Raw genomic sequence first — 17,279 nt, forward strand, 5'->3', positions numbered from 1 at the left:
TGGCTACGATAGTTACACGCTTTGCTAATTCGAGGATGGGTTTATCTCACTCATAGTCCTGCACTAAGGGTTTATTTCGAAAATAATCATTTTTTACTGTTTTCGCTTGAAAATAATCTTTTGGGGTTTGGGCAATTTTGTCTTTTTACACTTTTAACATTTTAAATCTTATATTATTTCAATTATGTATTAATATTATGTCAAAATTATCATTCTTCTTCCCTTTTGTCATCCCCCACTTTGTTTCTTTATTTCATGGACACTATAAATTTCAAATATTTATTGATATTTAAAAAAATTTATTGATATCTAAAAGTTAAAATTTAAAAATTAATTTTGTAAAATTAAATCTAATATTGAAATAAAAAAACAAAGTGAATGATGACAAAAGAGAAGAAAAATGATAATTTTTTTAATAATATCATATTTAGTGGAGTACTTAACTGAAATAATATCATATTTAAAATGTTAAAAGTGTAAAATGACCAAATTGCCCAAATCCTCCAAAAGGGTATTTTCGACCGAAAACAGTGAAATATGACCATTTTTGAGATAAATCCTTAATCCATGGATGTCTGACGATATTTTTAAAGTTCAGAGACTATGGGCGAGATAAACCCATAGTATATGGACCATTTTTGTAGTACATTCTGTTTTATAAGTTTGACGTAGAAAAAGTAAATAAAATAAATGAAAAGGTAAGATGTTGTTTTATTAAAGAGGAAAACTTTTCTAACAATTCAAAAAGAAAAACATTTTAAGTTTAATAAGAAAAATAAAATATTAAATAAAACACTATAAAATATATAGATATATATAATTTCGTAAAAACACTAAAGTGGTCTCAACAACTTATACAGACAAGGGTGCAAATTACACAATGCATATGCAATGGGCTATGCGAGGCGCTTTGTAATCGGCTATGCATTTCGTTGCGCAAGATTACTTACAACATTTACAAAGTAGTATCACAAAACTCAAAATAGATTAAAAATTACTTTGTTGATACCTGAAAATACAAGAAGAAAAAGTATAGAGAGAATGAGCTTGCATAAAAGAAGAAGAACAACCTAAAGAGGTGGCGCAATGCAGGTAGAGTCGTTGAGATAATATCTTGATTTAAATTAACCTAACCAATCCTATCAATATTATTTGTTTGATTGTCCTCCAAGCACATTTCACAGCCGTAGCAGCGGCAATGCTTTATTAAGATAAAGAAATATTGCGCTATTTAATGATTCTCACGAAAATATGGACATATTATAGTACCACATGAATTAAGATAAAATTACTAAAATAAAAGAGATGGAGAAATGTAGTTAAAGTCGTGTTAGTGGATAGTGCGACGGTCATTTTATTATTGTTTTAATGATAGTTTAAATTATAAATAATGTATATGGATAACAAATTGGGATAACTTTACATAAATGGAAATGTCCATATTTTTATGGAACAGATAAAAATAGAAAATGCACATATTTATGTGGAATGAATGAAGTACTATAATATTGCATAGCATAATAATTGAGGATGTGCTAACCTTAGTTTTCCAGTTGAAGTTGTTAGAGAAGCACCACAGCAAGAAGGTGAGATCACGAAAAATGGAAATATACAATATCAAGATTCAAGACTATTCAATTCGAATGACAAATACGAAATAAAAATGTCAATCATGAACTTCGAAATGCAGTAGCTGATTTTATGTGGGAACAATAGGACTGATTTTATGTCCATCATAAAAAATTTGTATAGTGTTCGTATCGGGTTCGGGTATGAGGGTAGCATGTCGAGTTCGTGTTTGGATTTGGGGTTTTCTAACATGTCTTTATCAAGTTTGTCCTTATTGGATTGTATCGTTAAACCGATAATGACTTAATACGCACGATTTGTCAGTAGAGAACCATGCAAATTTAGAGTTTTGAAAATGAGCTATACGTTGTATACCACTAAATGTATTTTAATTTGAAATGTAAATATTATTTTTAACTATCTTAAATTTTTAAATCGTATTTAATGGAGCATATTGAGCAGTAAGCATAGGTTTTTAGCACAGGGGATCCCACCCCATAGCTCAACCTATTAAACCCTCTAAAAAGCTGGACACTTGTAAGCATTAATTCAGTCCCAGCTGCATACTGCCGCCTTTCGAACCCAAGTTGACGGAAATGGGAAAACACGGGAAGAAGCAAACCGCCAATCACCGCCGAGGGAAAAAATCATCCTACCTTCTCCAAGACAATGAAGAGGGAGAGATTAATGAGTACCCGTTAAACCCTCCTTCCGCTCTCTCCGATTCCGACCCAGAATCGCAGGAAGAAGAAGACGAAGAAGAGGATATTCAAGAAAACGATGAGGGTTCTGAGATAAGTGCCGAAATCGACAGTGGGCTGCCCTCAAAATTCTCTCTTTATCAACAGTCCGTGCAGGTGAACCATTTTGCAAGCCAAAGCAGAGCTTGATTTCTTTAAATGCATTGTTTAAGTGATTCTTGCATTAGATGGAATTATATGTGTTGCTTGAATTGCAGTCGCCAAAAGGGGATATAAGCTATCTTCAGAAGTTCTTTTTGATGTATGTGGGTGGGAGGGCGCCCCTCCATTTACAAGAAGACTTTTGTGGCACTGCTCTTTTGAGGTACTCCATATAAATCTTGCTTTTCTTGGTAATTGATTTATTTGAGGAAAATTTGTTTTGTTCAGTGTGCTGTGTGATGTGATAAATACTGAGGGTGCTTCACCAGAAAATGGAATGAATTACTTAATTGTTGCCAAGCTTGTAATAGTACTATACTACTATGCATTGCATTACATTCGATTTGGCATTGTTCTCGAGTAGATGACGGGCTAACCAGCCAAGATGGTTTTATGCTCACCACTTCTTTGGATTTAGAGGTGGTGAGAAGGCTTAGTTGTAAATTTGGTAATTTTGCTTCTGGTCATGCATATATGATGTTATCATGTTATTGTTGTAGCTACTATACAAGAGAAGCATTGCTGTATGTATGGAAGTGCTAACTCGTACTACTGCTATTATTATGTACTCCCTCCGTCTCATAATAGATGTCACACTTTCCTTTTTAGTTTGTCCCATAAAAGATGTCACATTTCCATTTTTGGAAAAAGTTCTCTCTCACATGAATATAAAAATTATATTTTCTCTCTCCATTTAACACACAAAGCAAAACCTCCTAAAATCTTGTGCCGTCCCACAAGTGTGACATCTTTTGTGGGACGGAGGGAGTAATAAGCTTCACTTGTTGTTAATTCATGTAGTTACTAGTTTTTGTTGCCTCCAAATTGGCTTTCTATCAACCAGTGTACCAATCTGTCAATTTAGGAAGTTTTTTCATGCTTCTCATTTATTCGGTTTGGTAGCACTCATTATTAATATTTGCTTGTCACGTGTGGCTGCAATAAGGATGTAATCCTTCCTGTCTTATGCATTTGCCAGCATAGAATGGCTTCATGGTGATGCTAGAAGAACTGCTGTAGGCTTAGATTTAGACGTCGAGGCACTGGACTGGTGTCTGGAGAACAATGTCAACAGAATTGGGCCTGATATTCGCTCCAGAATATCCCTGTTTCACGGAAATGTCTTGCAACCTCTCGAATCAAAATTGGTTAACTTTAGCCCTGATGAGATTTTGCAGAAAATGACTTTGGAAGATAATGAAGGTGAGTCAGTGGACGGCACAACTAGTTCTTGTCTAGAGGAGAGCGCTAAGGCCGTCCAAGATGCCAAGTCCTTAAACGATGTTCAATTGCCTCCCAGGGACATAGTGTGTGCTTTTAACTACAGTTGCTGCTGCCTGCACAGTCGTAAAGAGCTGATTTTGTACTTCAAGCATGCACTCAATACCCTCAGCCGGAAAGGTGGTATATTTGTCATGGATTTATACGGAGGCACATCTTCAGAGGGTGTGCTACGGCTTCAGAGGAGATTTCCAAATTTTACTGTAAGTCATTCCTAATCCTAAAAACTTTACTTTTATTCAAGGAGCATGCATTCTTTATATGTCAAGTTTAGCCTCGACATTCGTGTTATGATTGCATATTCCAAACCTGAAGTAGTACTTAAGCTACCTCACCATGTGTATTCTCACCTTCAGCTCAAAACATGACAAATTAGGAAATCCAAATTAGTTATTTTGCTAGGCGAATCACACTTGCGTTGCCTACCAAGTCAAGTTACATTTTCGAAAGTGGGCACTTTGTAGAGATATGTTGAGTTCTGCTTATAGAAAAAACCTAAACATCTCACATAATTATGAGGCCTCCATAAAGAACATAGCATGAAAAATGTTATGTTTGTGATCTGTTTATCATAGTCTCATCGGACTTATTTCACCCAATTCAGGTATCCCCAACTCTTGAACTGGTTTATGCTAAAATAGGCCGGACAGAAATTTTTTCACCAGAATCATTATTCTTATCACCCCGTATCATGTCCCTTTACAGTATGTCTGGGAGCAAGCGGAATTCGACATAATTCAAAGGAAAACGAGAATCAGTCTACATTACAACCTCCACAAGCAGAAAAGGAAGATTCGACATGCATTTAGCTACAGCTGGAGACTGTAAGCTCGGTTCTATCCAGTTAATGAGGTTAAAAATAGCACATGCTGTCATTCCTGAACTCTATACTTTTTCTAGATGGTCGTTGCCAGAAGTGAAAGATTGCTTGCAAGAGGCCGGATTCAGCTCAGTTCACTTTTGGATACGTAGTATGCCTGACAGCGGACAAATTAGGCGCACGGATGGGTTCTCAGCCGGACGAGATATAAAGTACGAAGAGGCTACGAGCTTCCAGCAACAGGATTCTTGGAACGCTTATGTCGTCGCTGTTGCATAGCCGGTAAGCAAATAAGTACCTTCTTGCTTGTTTGGGTCCCTTGAAGCTGGAGAAAGACATGGTCATGATTTTGGTTATTTAATTTCTTCATTTGCTTGTTTTATGCAATAGACTATTGTCGAAATAACATGAATGCAATTGGAACTATTATAAAATCATGTCGTCACCACGTCAACAGTTGACATTCCCTTGATATATTTTGTTGGTGTTATTTGTTCTGTTAACATCAAATCTTAAAATTATTAGGGTCGGATTTTAGTTATTTGTTATCTGTTTGACAAAATTTTGAATGCATATATGAGAGATATATACAAATTTAAATTTTATTTACTTTTATAACCATCTAAAACGTCAAATAAAACATTTAATCGCATCCTAACCGATTCGTCACCACTTCAGATTATATATTTTTGAAATATATATTATTAAAATAGAAGTATTTTTAGTTGAATAATATTGTTTTTAAAATCACTAAAATGCTCTCAAATTTTGATATTGGTAATATTTGTATTTATATTTGTTTAAAATTTACATGTATTGATATAATTATGTCTTTGTGTTGATAATTTTAATACACTGAATTGAAAGTTATTAGTTATTACTGTAAATTAGTTAGCACACTAACGCAGCTCAATATTAAAATATTAAAAAAATAGAAATATGTTTTAGTCATGCTTTAAGAAGTTTTATGTTATATTCATTAATAATGAATTTTCCGTGAGTTAAATAATACCATGGCTGTATATAATAAATAAATAAAAAATTCATGAAAAATATTTTATTATAGTCGTATAGATAGAAGGTTGTAAACATAGGGAAGTTAAAAAAAAATTCAATCTTATTATAACTAGGGCAAGTGAAAGATTTTGGAATAAGATTCTTGTTCTATTTCGTGGATTATAAATATATGACATGGTATTCTCCATTGTAATCTTTCACTGAATTTCAGGCGGAACTTTATTTTTGGTTTTAGGTGTTCTTTTTTAAATAAAAGCTACTTAATGAATTTTTCTGGAAGTACAAAAGATTTAATGAAATGAACATACTAACCTGAATTCATAATTATGAGGCCGACTGGCCGAGTATCAGTTCTATGAAGTTCGACGGAGGGATGGTCAATTCAAGAGGCTGGGGTACCTTGATAAGTTAAGAAAGTAATCTAATTTCTTAAATTTTAAATTTTTGTGTTTGTTTTAGTTTTTAATTTAAAATCTTAATATTTTCCAAACACTGGAAAGTAAAATGGTTAGAAATCAAATTCCCTGGATTCATTTTCCTTGCCAATTTTATGTTCCCGTCAAGCTTGGTTGGTAAGTACTCCCTCCGTCCCCGATTAAGAGTCACACTTTTTCATTTCGGTTCGTCTCCAATTAAGAGTCACAATTCATTTTTACCATAAATAGTAAGTAGGTCCCACATTCTACTAACTCAATTCACTCACATTTTATTATAAAATTAATATAAAAAAATAGATCTCACGTCTACTATCTTTTTCAACTAACTTTTCTTTATATTTCTTAAAACTTATGTTTGGTCAAAGTGTGACTCTTAATCGGAGACGGAGGAAATATCAAAGTCTAGCATCTTCGAAAGGCAGTGTACGATTCTTTTCAAGTTTGGTTGGTATTTTAATATTTTTAATTGTACTTTTACTAGTATTTTTATGCTATTTTTTATCTTACTGCCATTACACCCAAAAAATTCTTGTATTAGAATAATTGGCAATTTCAAATTTTCTTCTGGCTATTTTCTATGATGAATTTTTATTTCTCTACAACTATTATTATGCAAAAAAAAATTCAGCTTATATATACATCATTATTTAACTTAATTATCTCATTACTCATCTCGCATCTTAATAATGTCACTTGATTACATTGACTAAAAAAATACCCTACAGGAGATTGAACCCCCCAACGTCAAAATCCTGCATGCGCTCCGCCGCTGAAGAATATGAGTACTATAGTATTGATGCTTGGTTGAAAGTGTAGCTTTCTTGTACATTTATGATAAAATTTGCAAACCGCTAAAGAATATCCCTCTCAACAAACAAATCATGCCTTAAATTTATGATTAACTGAACACACCAATTTAATAGTATATGGAAACAATTTAATCTGATCCACCATCCCTATTGAAGCCTTAAATTCTGTAGCTTTTCATTTTCCAGCACTTGTTTCTTCTTTCCAGGATTATTCAGGTATATTTATTAAAAATAGAATCATAGTAATACATACACACACACAGAAAGAAACACCCTAAAATGTCTTCTACTGTAAATTGAAGGGGTGAGGTTATTTCTGTTGTCTTGCATTGCTAATGTAAAGTGAAACTAAAAGAGTTTTTGCACATGTTCTTAATGTTATAATGTCAGCTTCTTCGCAAGGAGAGAAGGAACTCTGAACGTTCTGAGAGAGAAGGCAGCAATTATAGGTATATCCAAAGAAACTAAGAACATAAAATATGATAGTTGAACATTGATACGAATTCATATATGCATCTAAATGACCTGAACAAACAGCCATCCATTTTCAGGTGATGCCATCTATAAACAAGCAAAGACATGTCATCACCTCACCCTTAAACACTATGCACCCAAAATTTACCCACTTCCCCCCATCTAAAAGGAGACAACAGAACAAAAACATGTACTTATATATTTAGCTACGGATAGTAGAGCCCTACTCTCGAGTTCTGGAGCTCAGGGCGAAGCAGCATCATACTGGACGTCCTGCTCCTCAAACTTCACAGCCACCAAGAACCTTATACTCACCTGAACAACAAACACCACCACATGCATTTAGAATATATTCATTGTTCACTATCAGGCCAAGGTTCGATTGCTGGGGCATCACCTGTTGTGGGTCATAGACAGCATACTCGTTGTACTCCAGAGGGCTGTCCTTGTGCTCCGAAGGGACTAGCTTACCGCAGGGCACCTTCACATCATTCCACACAGTATGCTCCGACTCATCTGTCTTCTTCCTCCCTCGCCCAATCACCCCGTGTTTCTTCTCTTCTAGTTCTGCCGCATCCTTCAGGGCCACGTGTCATTTGATTAGACGACAACAACGTGATAAAAATGACACAAATAAGCAGATGTAAACAAGCAGATGATAAATAGTAACAGTAATACCTTTGGAGCACCTTCTAGCTCTGTAACTTGTTCGCCTAAAGATGCAACTGCCAACACAAGAAATCCCTCTGGCCTATCGACTGCCGTGAAACCATACCTGGCCGCTTCTGCTGCGGCATCTGAGCAGACTATCGCCCTCCCAAACTAACCACAGATACAAGCATCAGCGTCAACAACTTACAACCATAACATGCTTTCACTAATTCTAGCAACCTTACCATGTATCCAGCAACAGGCAGAAAACACACCGAAGGTAAGAAACTCTTCTCCAAATGCCGCAACAGATTGGAACTTCGGGTACCTAACAAGAAATAAGCTTAGGACTCGAGGACCCTACACCGCAGTACTATGCAATCAAACAATGTGTAAACTTCTCTAACACTCACCACACCATAGCAAGACTTTATTTGGTAGCTTCTTGATTTCATCGAAGGAGGGGCCAGCGCTCACTTCAACTGCAAAGACATCCTCGATTGATACTCCGTAACTCTGGAAAAGATGCAACTTGTGATCACAATGATTCTTTGTACTGCTGATACTAGCACTTAAGAGAGTCATGAACTTACAATTTCCCCAACTTTAATAGGCTCGTAGGTTTTCTCCAAATAATTGGCTACCATCTTGTAGTCATCACTGTCCTTTTCAATCGGAGAAATAGAGCATCCCAACTTTTTATAACGTTCAAACAGAGGATCATCTAGTGTAGAACCAGACATATCGCCTATGAGTCGTGAAGCCACATTTATATCTCTGATCGTTTCCACTGCAGCTGCTGCCTGCAATGTTCTTTTTCAATGAGGATCAGAAAGTCAGAGATAATATATTTCTAGTGTGACCTTTGTTGAAAGTGCTAACATGGTCAGCTATGTCTGTGAAATCCCGGAAAACATAGGGTCTGGTGCTAGGCAGAAGAGTGAAGACTCGCTGGCTAAAATTGGCCCATAAGGCATCCCTTTTCGGCCCCGTCTCTATGTTCGTCCTTAAAATCTCTGCAAATTCATGTAGAGTATCCTCACCTGGGCATCACTATACAGTAAAAAATGTGACCAATAATAAAGAAATTAAAGCAAGAGTCTGAGAAGCTCTTACATCTTTTCAAGTGCATCTCAGTAACCATTCCCAGAGGCAACTCCGGAAAATCCAACCCCATTTCCATCATAGCATACCTGCATTAAGAATTACACCTTAGCACCCTCATTATAAGAATGTGACAAGTTGGTATCCATGTTGGCTAATCATGAATATACCTGTAAATCTCTTGACTACACAGGACCTTCATGAACTTTGCAACCTTTGGCTCCAGTTTGCAGTGCAGTGCGGCCGTGCCAAGTTGTCTCAATCCCAGACCCCCATGTCTCACCTCAACTCCATCGTCCTATACACCACATTACCTTACATTATATTCTTAAATACAATCAATTTTACAGTATCTTGGTATAAGAACGCACCATGTCAATGGGGAATAACTTCATAAGTCTCTTTTGTATCTTCTTCTCTCTCTCCCATGGTTCGAACTTGTTACCAGTCACCCCTTCAAATAGTTTGGCAAACTCTTGGATTGCACCATCAACATTACCCCGCTCCTCCAACTTCTCGTCCACTCCATCTAGATTACCTATCCTGCCCTTCTTGTAGTACATGTAAAGCTGACCCTCAGGTACCGTAATCAGTTGCATAATGCAATACCTATGTTGGATCAATTCATCAGCAAGTAATAGAATAGAAATTGACAATGGTAAGCCAGAGATAAGATCCATACTCGTTTAAGCCTGCCCCTTTATCCGAAAGGGTAAAGGCGCAATTGTACAAGATTCCATCCTTCTCTAAAATTTGCCCACCAACATCTTGCAATTTTGTGTCCTTATGCACGCCTCTCTTTCCATATACCTTAAGCTGAAGTTCCAAACAATCTACGAGTCAAGCTATGCTATCAAAACCAGATAAGCAAGAACAACCCAACAAATACCTCAGATGTAATGGTTTCAAGAGCCTCCTCAGAAGGATCTTGCTGATACAAGGGTATGCCTTTTCCACCTACAGAAATATCGCTAGCGATGTCATAGGATCCAAGAGGTTGTGGCTCCTCCTTTTCAATACTGTCTCTTAACCAAGCTTCACGTACTACTGGTATTCCCTTTTCCCTGAAATCATATGTACAAATACTCGAATTCAAAGTAAAATCACAAGCATCAAATCCTTTGAACTCCCAAGACCTATCAACAGACCAATAAAATGAAATGCTAAAGAACTCTTACAAAATGCTAAAGAACTCTTACATTGCTTCAGTCAACTTGGAAGAGCCACCACGTTCCCGCTCAGCTGGAGACACGACGAGGCAAGACACCCCTGCAAAGTAGCACACACCCTACTTAGTATCCAAATGCAACATCACAGTGTAATAAACTAGCAAGCTCTCTAATATAAGTACCCATCACTGAGTTGGCAACTTTCCCTCCAGCCTTCTCAATCTTTGACTTCCAATATTGCTGCAACGGACAAAGGGAATATAAATACAAAAAATCAGTAGACAAGCGGCAAGACACCAAGAGTTGGGTCAGAGAACTAAAGCACATACATGTGTACGTGTCAAACGGCCTGCCAGACAAATCATCATTCCCTTCAAAGGTTTTTCAGTAGGTAAAACTGGGCGAGGGCGAGATTTAGGATCTTGGTGCTTTTTCAGCAACTACATCCAAACAAAAAACAATTTAGAGATATAGGATCTTGGTGCTTGTTCAGAAACTACGTCACAAAGAATCAATTTTCAGAGACAGTCCACTATAAATCAGATTCAAACAAGGTAATGAACAAGAAATTTACTTCAGCAACATGGGAATCCTTGACAGAGTCCGGCAGTTTAGTCGGCTCATTCCTTCTGGGAGGATCTTTAGTTGTAAAAGTGCAGGTAGACCACTCAGTATATACACCTGAGCATTTAAAGTTCCGGTCGGAGATCTTCAAAGTGCCACCACAAACAGGACAATCGTCTAACGGCCCATAAAATAGGACATCTTGACTGCATTTGAATATAAAGCACCGCTTGTAAAATAACTAGAATTCCATGAAAGAAAGATCTCGTCCATATTTTTCACCCAAGAAAAGAGAGGGAAAAAAACTACAATCACTTACCATTTAGGAACTACAGCATCATCCGATTCACCCGCATCTTGGCCATTTGCCTCAAGAATCTCCCGCATCTGCTTGATTGATAGATGCTCGCTCGTTTCCTTACAGAACTTCTCAAACTCTGCTATGATCTCCTCAGTCGACCTCTCACTCCCATTTTCCTCGCCCTTTTCGGTCTTCGTTTTTTCCTTCTTCACTTCCTTGGCGCTTCCCTCATTCCCAATTTTTTCCTTCTTCACGTCCTTGGTTCTCTCCTCGGGGTCTGTTTTGGCCTTCTTTGGTGAATGCTCAGATTCTCCTTCACTTGCTTTGGCCTCAGCCTTTTGCTTCCTAGTGGCCACCTTTTCCTCATTTCCAGAGGAATAAGCGTGTGATCTAGTCTCATGAACCTTAAATTTGCAATAACACACTCTTGAGCAAATTAAGACAATTAACCTACTACGTACATCAATTTACTTGCAATCATCATTTTCTGCAAGGCATAATCACAAATTTATACTCCGAATCTAGCTAAACTCAACTAATTGCTTATAATGCATGCTCCTTTTCGAGAGTTCAATTGCCAAATCCAGACTCATGGATACCAAGAAAAATCATCAGCTACTAAAATTAAATGGTGAGCATATAAAAGCACTCAGTTTGCATAATACTCAAAAATTTCCAAGAAAAATAATTTGTCTAAACCAACAACTCCTATTAACCAAATAATATTGCTCCAAATGAAATCATACTCAATCCCAACGGTCGAATTAATCATACATACACAAACCCTAAAACTATTTCACATTTCTTCATCAGATAAGAATCATGATTATAGATAACACAACATGCAAGCAGAAACAGAACAAAACCTTCATTTTCCAACAACTTCAGTTAGTCTCTCCTCCTAACCACAAATTTTAAACCCAAACAGCAGAAAAAAAAGGGAACAAAATGAAATTGTGGTAGCAAAATACAAATTCCGAGTTATGCCAATTTCTTTATAGACAGGGATGTCGGTGGCGGGAGCTGACCTCGGAAAGCCGAGCGACTGCGTGTCTTTATCACAATACAACAGGTGTACTGCGGTTTGCCACGACTACAAGATGCTCAGCTGCAGTAGACATGCTTCGTGACAAGTGCTGCGTGTTGTTCCCCGCGCTTTGAGGAGTTGTACCTTAGCAATCTGCAGCATGATGTAGTAAGTGGCTTAGGTTTTGCACAATTGCACTTAGCATCAGGAACAAAATTTCCTATTATTGGGGATGAATGAGATCACTGGTTCAATTTTCTGCGGTTGGGCGGCACGTGTGGATTATTCACCGATTTATTGGAACTCCAAAATTGTTGCGCGACTGAAAGTGACTTTTAGCTATTGAATATAGACATCCTTTCACTAGCTACAAATACAATCCACCACTACATTAGTACCAGAATTTATACAATTTTATTTTAAATGCACGTAACAAAATTAAGAGATTTTTGAAAAAAAATCAGTTCGTAGATCTTTTAAAATTTTAGATTAAATTCAATGACCGTTAAAAATATGAAATTGAGACATGCGAATTTTTCAAAATAAAGAATTTTTGAGTTAATTTCTATTTTTTCTTCTTTTTTTCTTATTATTTCTCTCATAACATATATGAATTAACTAAATTAATCCCGAGTAATATTTTTCCACCCAAAGTTTTCACCCAATTCTGTGTATTTTCAACTAAATTTCTTTATATTTTAACCGGTAATTTTGGGTAAATCTGTTGGATGTAACATGTTTCCATCACTTCTCTCGTCAAACTTATTTCACTCTCTGTGCTCTATGTTTCGCCACAAATATACAGTCCCTGAGTATTAATTAGTAGTATGTGGAAGTATCAAGTCGGATGTCAATTTCATGAGGAATTGTACCGTCCGTCATATATTATTTCTTCCGTCCCAACAAAATATGTGCATTTTTAATGACACGAAAATTAATGCATAATCAGTAAAGTAAAAGAGAGGCTGAGAAAGATAGTTAATAAATGAACTTTCGGGACTAGAATAAATAAACTTTCAGGAATAAATTAGAAGCAGTATTTCAACTTTATAAATTCTATTTATCATATTTTTTTAAAGTAATTTTTTTTCTATTTTTAAGGATTCTTACATATTTAAGTATTTAATAAAATATAATCTTACATATTTTTTTATTATTATTATTATTATACCCTCTCTGTCCTAAGATAGTTGAATCATTCATTTTGCACGTGATTTTTCGGCACGGAATTTTAGAAAGTAATGTTGGGTGTGTTAAATAAATAGAGAAAAAAGTAAAAGAGAAAAAAGGTAGAGAAAATAAAGTATAAAGTGAATAAAGTAGAGAGAATAAAATAGTAAGAGAGAGTAAAGTAAGAAAGATGAAAAAGTTACTATATAAGGAAACGACTCAACTATGAAGAAACTTCCCGAAATGGTAAAATGACTCAACTATAGTGAGACGGAGGGAGTATTATTTTCCTAAAACATGTTAAAAAAAAGACTCAACTATTTTCGGACCAAGTGAGTACTTAGTTTTAATATAATAAATAACTATCGTTACAATATACTTATAATTATGTTATTTATAATAATAATTATGATTATAATATTAACAATTTACTAATTAATTATACTTAGTTTAGTATTTAAATCAATAGTGAACTATATAAATGGTACTTGATCTTTCACTTTCGCACATAAATGGTACCTGATCTTTATTTTTATTTTTTTTGGTACATATAAATCACATTTTTGGTACCTGATGCAATTTTCACCCCAAAATACTCTCTAAACAAATACATATTCTCATTTATGTCTTAGAGGTTATTTTGAGTATACACAAAATTAAGTACCAAAAGTGATATTATAATATCTTCTCTCATTTTTCTTACTCTTTATACTATTATTATTAATCAATATTAATATTATTATTTTGATGTTATAAATTATTTTTTAATTTATTTTTAATATCATTCAAATATACTTAATTGTAATTATAGTTATAATTATATTTAATTATTGTAATATATTATTGTTATAATACTAAAAATTAGTTGAATTTAATAAATAATTATAGTATAATTATTTAAAATATGAATCACACAATATTATATAAGTAATTATTATTATCATTTTATATTAAATTAATAACTAATCAATACAGTTTTAATAAAAATTTTAAATTGTGAATTGTATTCATAATGATATTAAGAGTTGAATATTTTTAGTTAGGTGTTTCAACCCTAAAATGAGTGTAAAATAATTCAATAAAAAATATTTAATTGATTTAATTATTTTAAATAATTCATTTAATTAGGTGATTTGTTCTTGATTTATAAAAAAGAAAGAAAATGGAGGAAAAAGAAAGAAGAGAAGAAAAAAATAATCACATGTTTGCTATAATTTAATGAAAATTTCTAAAAATATTCTCCATAACAAAAAAATCACATATTTGATATTAAGGGTTATTTTTGTGACTGGGTACCAAAAACGATATAAAATAAAGATCAGGTATCATTTATATAGTTAACTCTTAAATCAAATATACATTCTAAAATTTTAATAGTATTGCTTAAATATAGAAAAATAAAATTGTTAAAATTCAAAGTGTCATTTTCTCTACTAATTTCTCATTGCCATTGGCATTGCTATTCGGCCATTCCCATCAAACAAATAAAGTGTCCTAAATATTTTGAGCGACGAGATGATGAAAAGAGACTCTGGACTTTCAGAGCCCACTATGTTCCTTTTATTCGACCAACAATGAACATTCTTTTCACCTCTATAATTCCTTTATCAAGCATTATGACGGACCAAAATAAAATTTAATACTCTGTTAAAGAAGAAATATGATCATCTTTAATGAATAAAAAATAAGTTCCCCACTAACTACGTTCGTTGTTCTACTAATATTAAGTCCATTAAATACTTATTAGTAGCAGTATTTAATAAACATCTTTTATCATTATATTCATTTGATGTATGTTCAAGGAGTATTATTTATAAAATCAAAGTTCGAATTGTTTGTTTCTATAAATTCAAATAAATAAATAAAATAGCAAAAATTTATTTGTTTGTTTTCTATAACATCAAAAAATTCTACTACCTCCGTCCACCAAAATTTGTCCCATTTTTTCATTTCCGTCTGTTCCCTAAAATTTATCTCATTTCATTTTTACCATTTTTGGCAGTGGACCCCATATTCCAATAACTCATTCGTACTCATATTTTATATAAAACTAATATATAAAAATAGGACCCACAATCCCCTAACTTTTTCAACTCACTTTCCATTACATTTATTAAAAACCGTGTCGGGTCAAAGTGGGACAAATTTTGGTGGACGGAGGTAATAACAAATAAGCGCACGAATTGTTTGATTTCTATAAAATGAACAATGATAAATAATTTGATTATATAATATTAAAAAAATTTATAACGTCAAATAAATGAATAAAATAACAAAAAATGATCAATTCAAACTTTGACTTATATAAATTATATAAAATTAAAAATATTAATATATTTTTTAATATATTGCAATTAACTAAACATATAAATAAAATAAATAATGTTAAATGTTCATGAGTTCATCAAAAAGAATTATGCTTATATAAACGGTCACATAAAATATGTAGTAGATATCATTTCTCATTAGATAATCAGCCAGTGGGCCACATAAAGTACAACAATTATAGATAAAATGTGATAATTATTTATGAATGAAAATTTAAAAAAAACCACAGAAATGCCACACGAAGAATATTCTTAGACCTGGGAATAATTCTATAAATAAGATCTGAGAATTCGGATAAATATGAAAGGTATATACTTTGATCCGAGCCGAATTGAATTTGACAGGGAAAGAGTGTAACAGTTTTACAAGTAAACGTTGATAAATGATTAGTATTGTTGCTTGGATAAATCAGTTTGGACTAATATAAGAAAATAAATGGTTATGCTGTTATAAAATTGGGTCGTTTGACATAGTTATGTTAGTTTTTAGACACGCGAGAACTAAAGATTAATTGTAACAATATTCTTAAATAGATTAATTAACTTAAAATCTTAAATTACGAAATAGCGAATTCTTTGTAAGAAATACTAGTACGTAAATAGATTATAACTAATTAAATCATGAAGTTTTGTCTTTGGTGAGTTTGAAGGTTGAAAATATAATACTACTATTAAATTGTGAACTTCAACTTTTCTTAATTATCCTATGTATTTAATGGTATTTTTTTTTATTATGATTGAAATGATTTTGTTTCATTAAAATAAATTTATGTTTTTTTTTTCTTTTATTCGAATCAAACAATATATATTGAGCATGTCATGTTATACACTAATGGCAGAATTAAGGAAAATTGAAAAAATTTAGTTTTAAAATTAAAAACTAATAAAAACTAAATATTGAAACTATCATATGAACAATCAACCGTAATTAGTACTACCTACTACTTAGTAATTAAAAAGATTTACCACGGAGTAGTTTGTAACCTCGTATTAAATGAAATTTTGAAAATATGGGCATAGTTGGCATTTTCCCCTCACAAATTACTGTAATAAGCAGAATCAGAGTTCCATGTGATGAATGAATATGGAAAATAAGCTATAAATAGGAATAGATGTAAAATTAGTAGTAGTACAAAGCCAACTAATCTATTTTGGCAAAAGTGTTTGTCGCCTACTCTCAAGTCTCAACATGTAGGAAATTACCAGATAGGTCAATTTCAATTACTCCCTCCGTCCCACTTTAGGAGTCTCGGTCACTTTTGTACACCCGTTTTATAAAAATCATAGTAAATAGTTAAAGTCGGAAAATGGTAGAGTAAAAGATAGAATAATGATGAGAAGAGTCTTAATAATATTATTGTCTCCCTTACTTTACCATTTTTCTACTTTAACTATGTATTATGATTTTTACAAAACGGGTGTATAAAAGTGACCGGGACTCCTAAAGCGAGACGGAGAGAATATTTATTTGACATTTTTCTCTATTCATATCTGTTACAATGAAAATATTAGTAGTAAAACAAAAGGAATTGACAGAATTTTCAAATTGATCGATCTTCCTAAAAAATACTATTGACAGCAATGAGCCTTATTGCAGCTAAGAAGTTGAGGCTGCACTCAAGCAATCATTTTTAACCCCTTAATCCATTTCTTTACG

At 33.6% G+C, this 17,279-nt stretch overlaps 2 protein-coding genes across 3 annotated transcripts; one reads left to right on the forward strand and one right to left on the reverse strand.

The window, feature by feature from the left end:
• Positions 1-2,078: 2,078 nt before the first annotated feature.
• LOC125218720 (S-adenosyl-L-methionine-dependent methyltransferases superfamily protein) lies at positions 2,079-5,093 on the forward strand. Its single transcript, XM_048120461.2, has 5 exons — positions 2,079-2,426; positions 2,528-2,634; positions 3,451-3,955; positions 4,458-4,576; positions 4,653-5,093. Exons 1-5 carry the CDS (start codon positions 2,166-2,168, stop codon positions 4,849-4,851), a joined length of 1,191 nt encoding a protein of 396 aa, XP_047976418.1. The 5' UTR covers positions 2,079-2,165; the 3' UTR covers positions 4,852-5,093.
• A 2,194-nt stretch (positions 5,094-7,287) lies between these two features.
• LOC125222153 (poly ADP-ribose polymerase 3) lies at positions 7,288-12,099 on the reverse strand. Of its 2 annotated transcripts, none has more exons than XM_048124634.2 (18): positions 11,965-12,099; positions 11,117-11,502; positions 10,808-11,003; positions 10,563-10,673; positions 10,416-10,473; positions 10,264-10,333; positions 9,954-10,128; positions 9,747-9,880; positions 9,436-9,673; positions 9,235-9,362; positions 9,077-9,153; positions 8,843-9,003; positions 8,554-8,763; positions 8,374-8,476; positions 8,206-8,288; positions 7,988-8,131; positions 7,707-7,886; positions 7,288-7,624 (listed from the first exon to the last, which is right to left on the reverse strand). In XM_048124634.2, the coding sequence occupies exons 1-18, from the start codon at positions 11,968-11,970 to the stop codon at positions 7,553-7,555; spliced, it is 2,532 nt and encodes an 843-aa protein (XP_047980591.1). In that variant the 5' UTR covers positions 11,971-12,099; the 3' UTR covers positions 7,288-7,552. The 2 variants fall into 2 exon arrangements, with proteins under 2 accessions (XP_047980591.1, XP_047980590.1); XM_048124633.2 differs by having other exon boundaries at positions 9,954-10,149.
• Between the last annotated feature and the right edge of the window lie 5,180 nt (positions 12,100-17,279).

This window comes from Salvia hispanica, chromosome 1 (assembly GCF_029641045.1).
Source record: "Salvia hispanica isolate PSC_SH4W2 chromosome 1, Shi_PSC_v1, whole genome shotgun sequence".
Lineage (NCBI taxonomy): Eukaryota > Viridiplantae > Streptophyta > Magnoliopsida > Lamiales > Lamiaceae > Salvia > Salvia hispanica.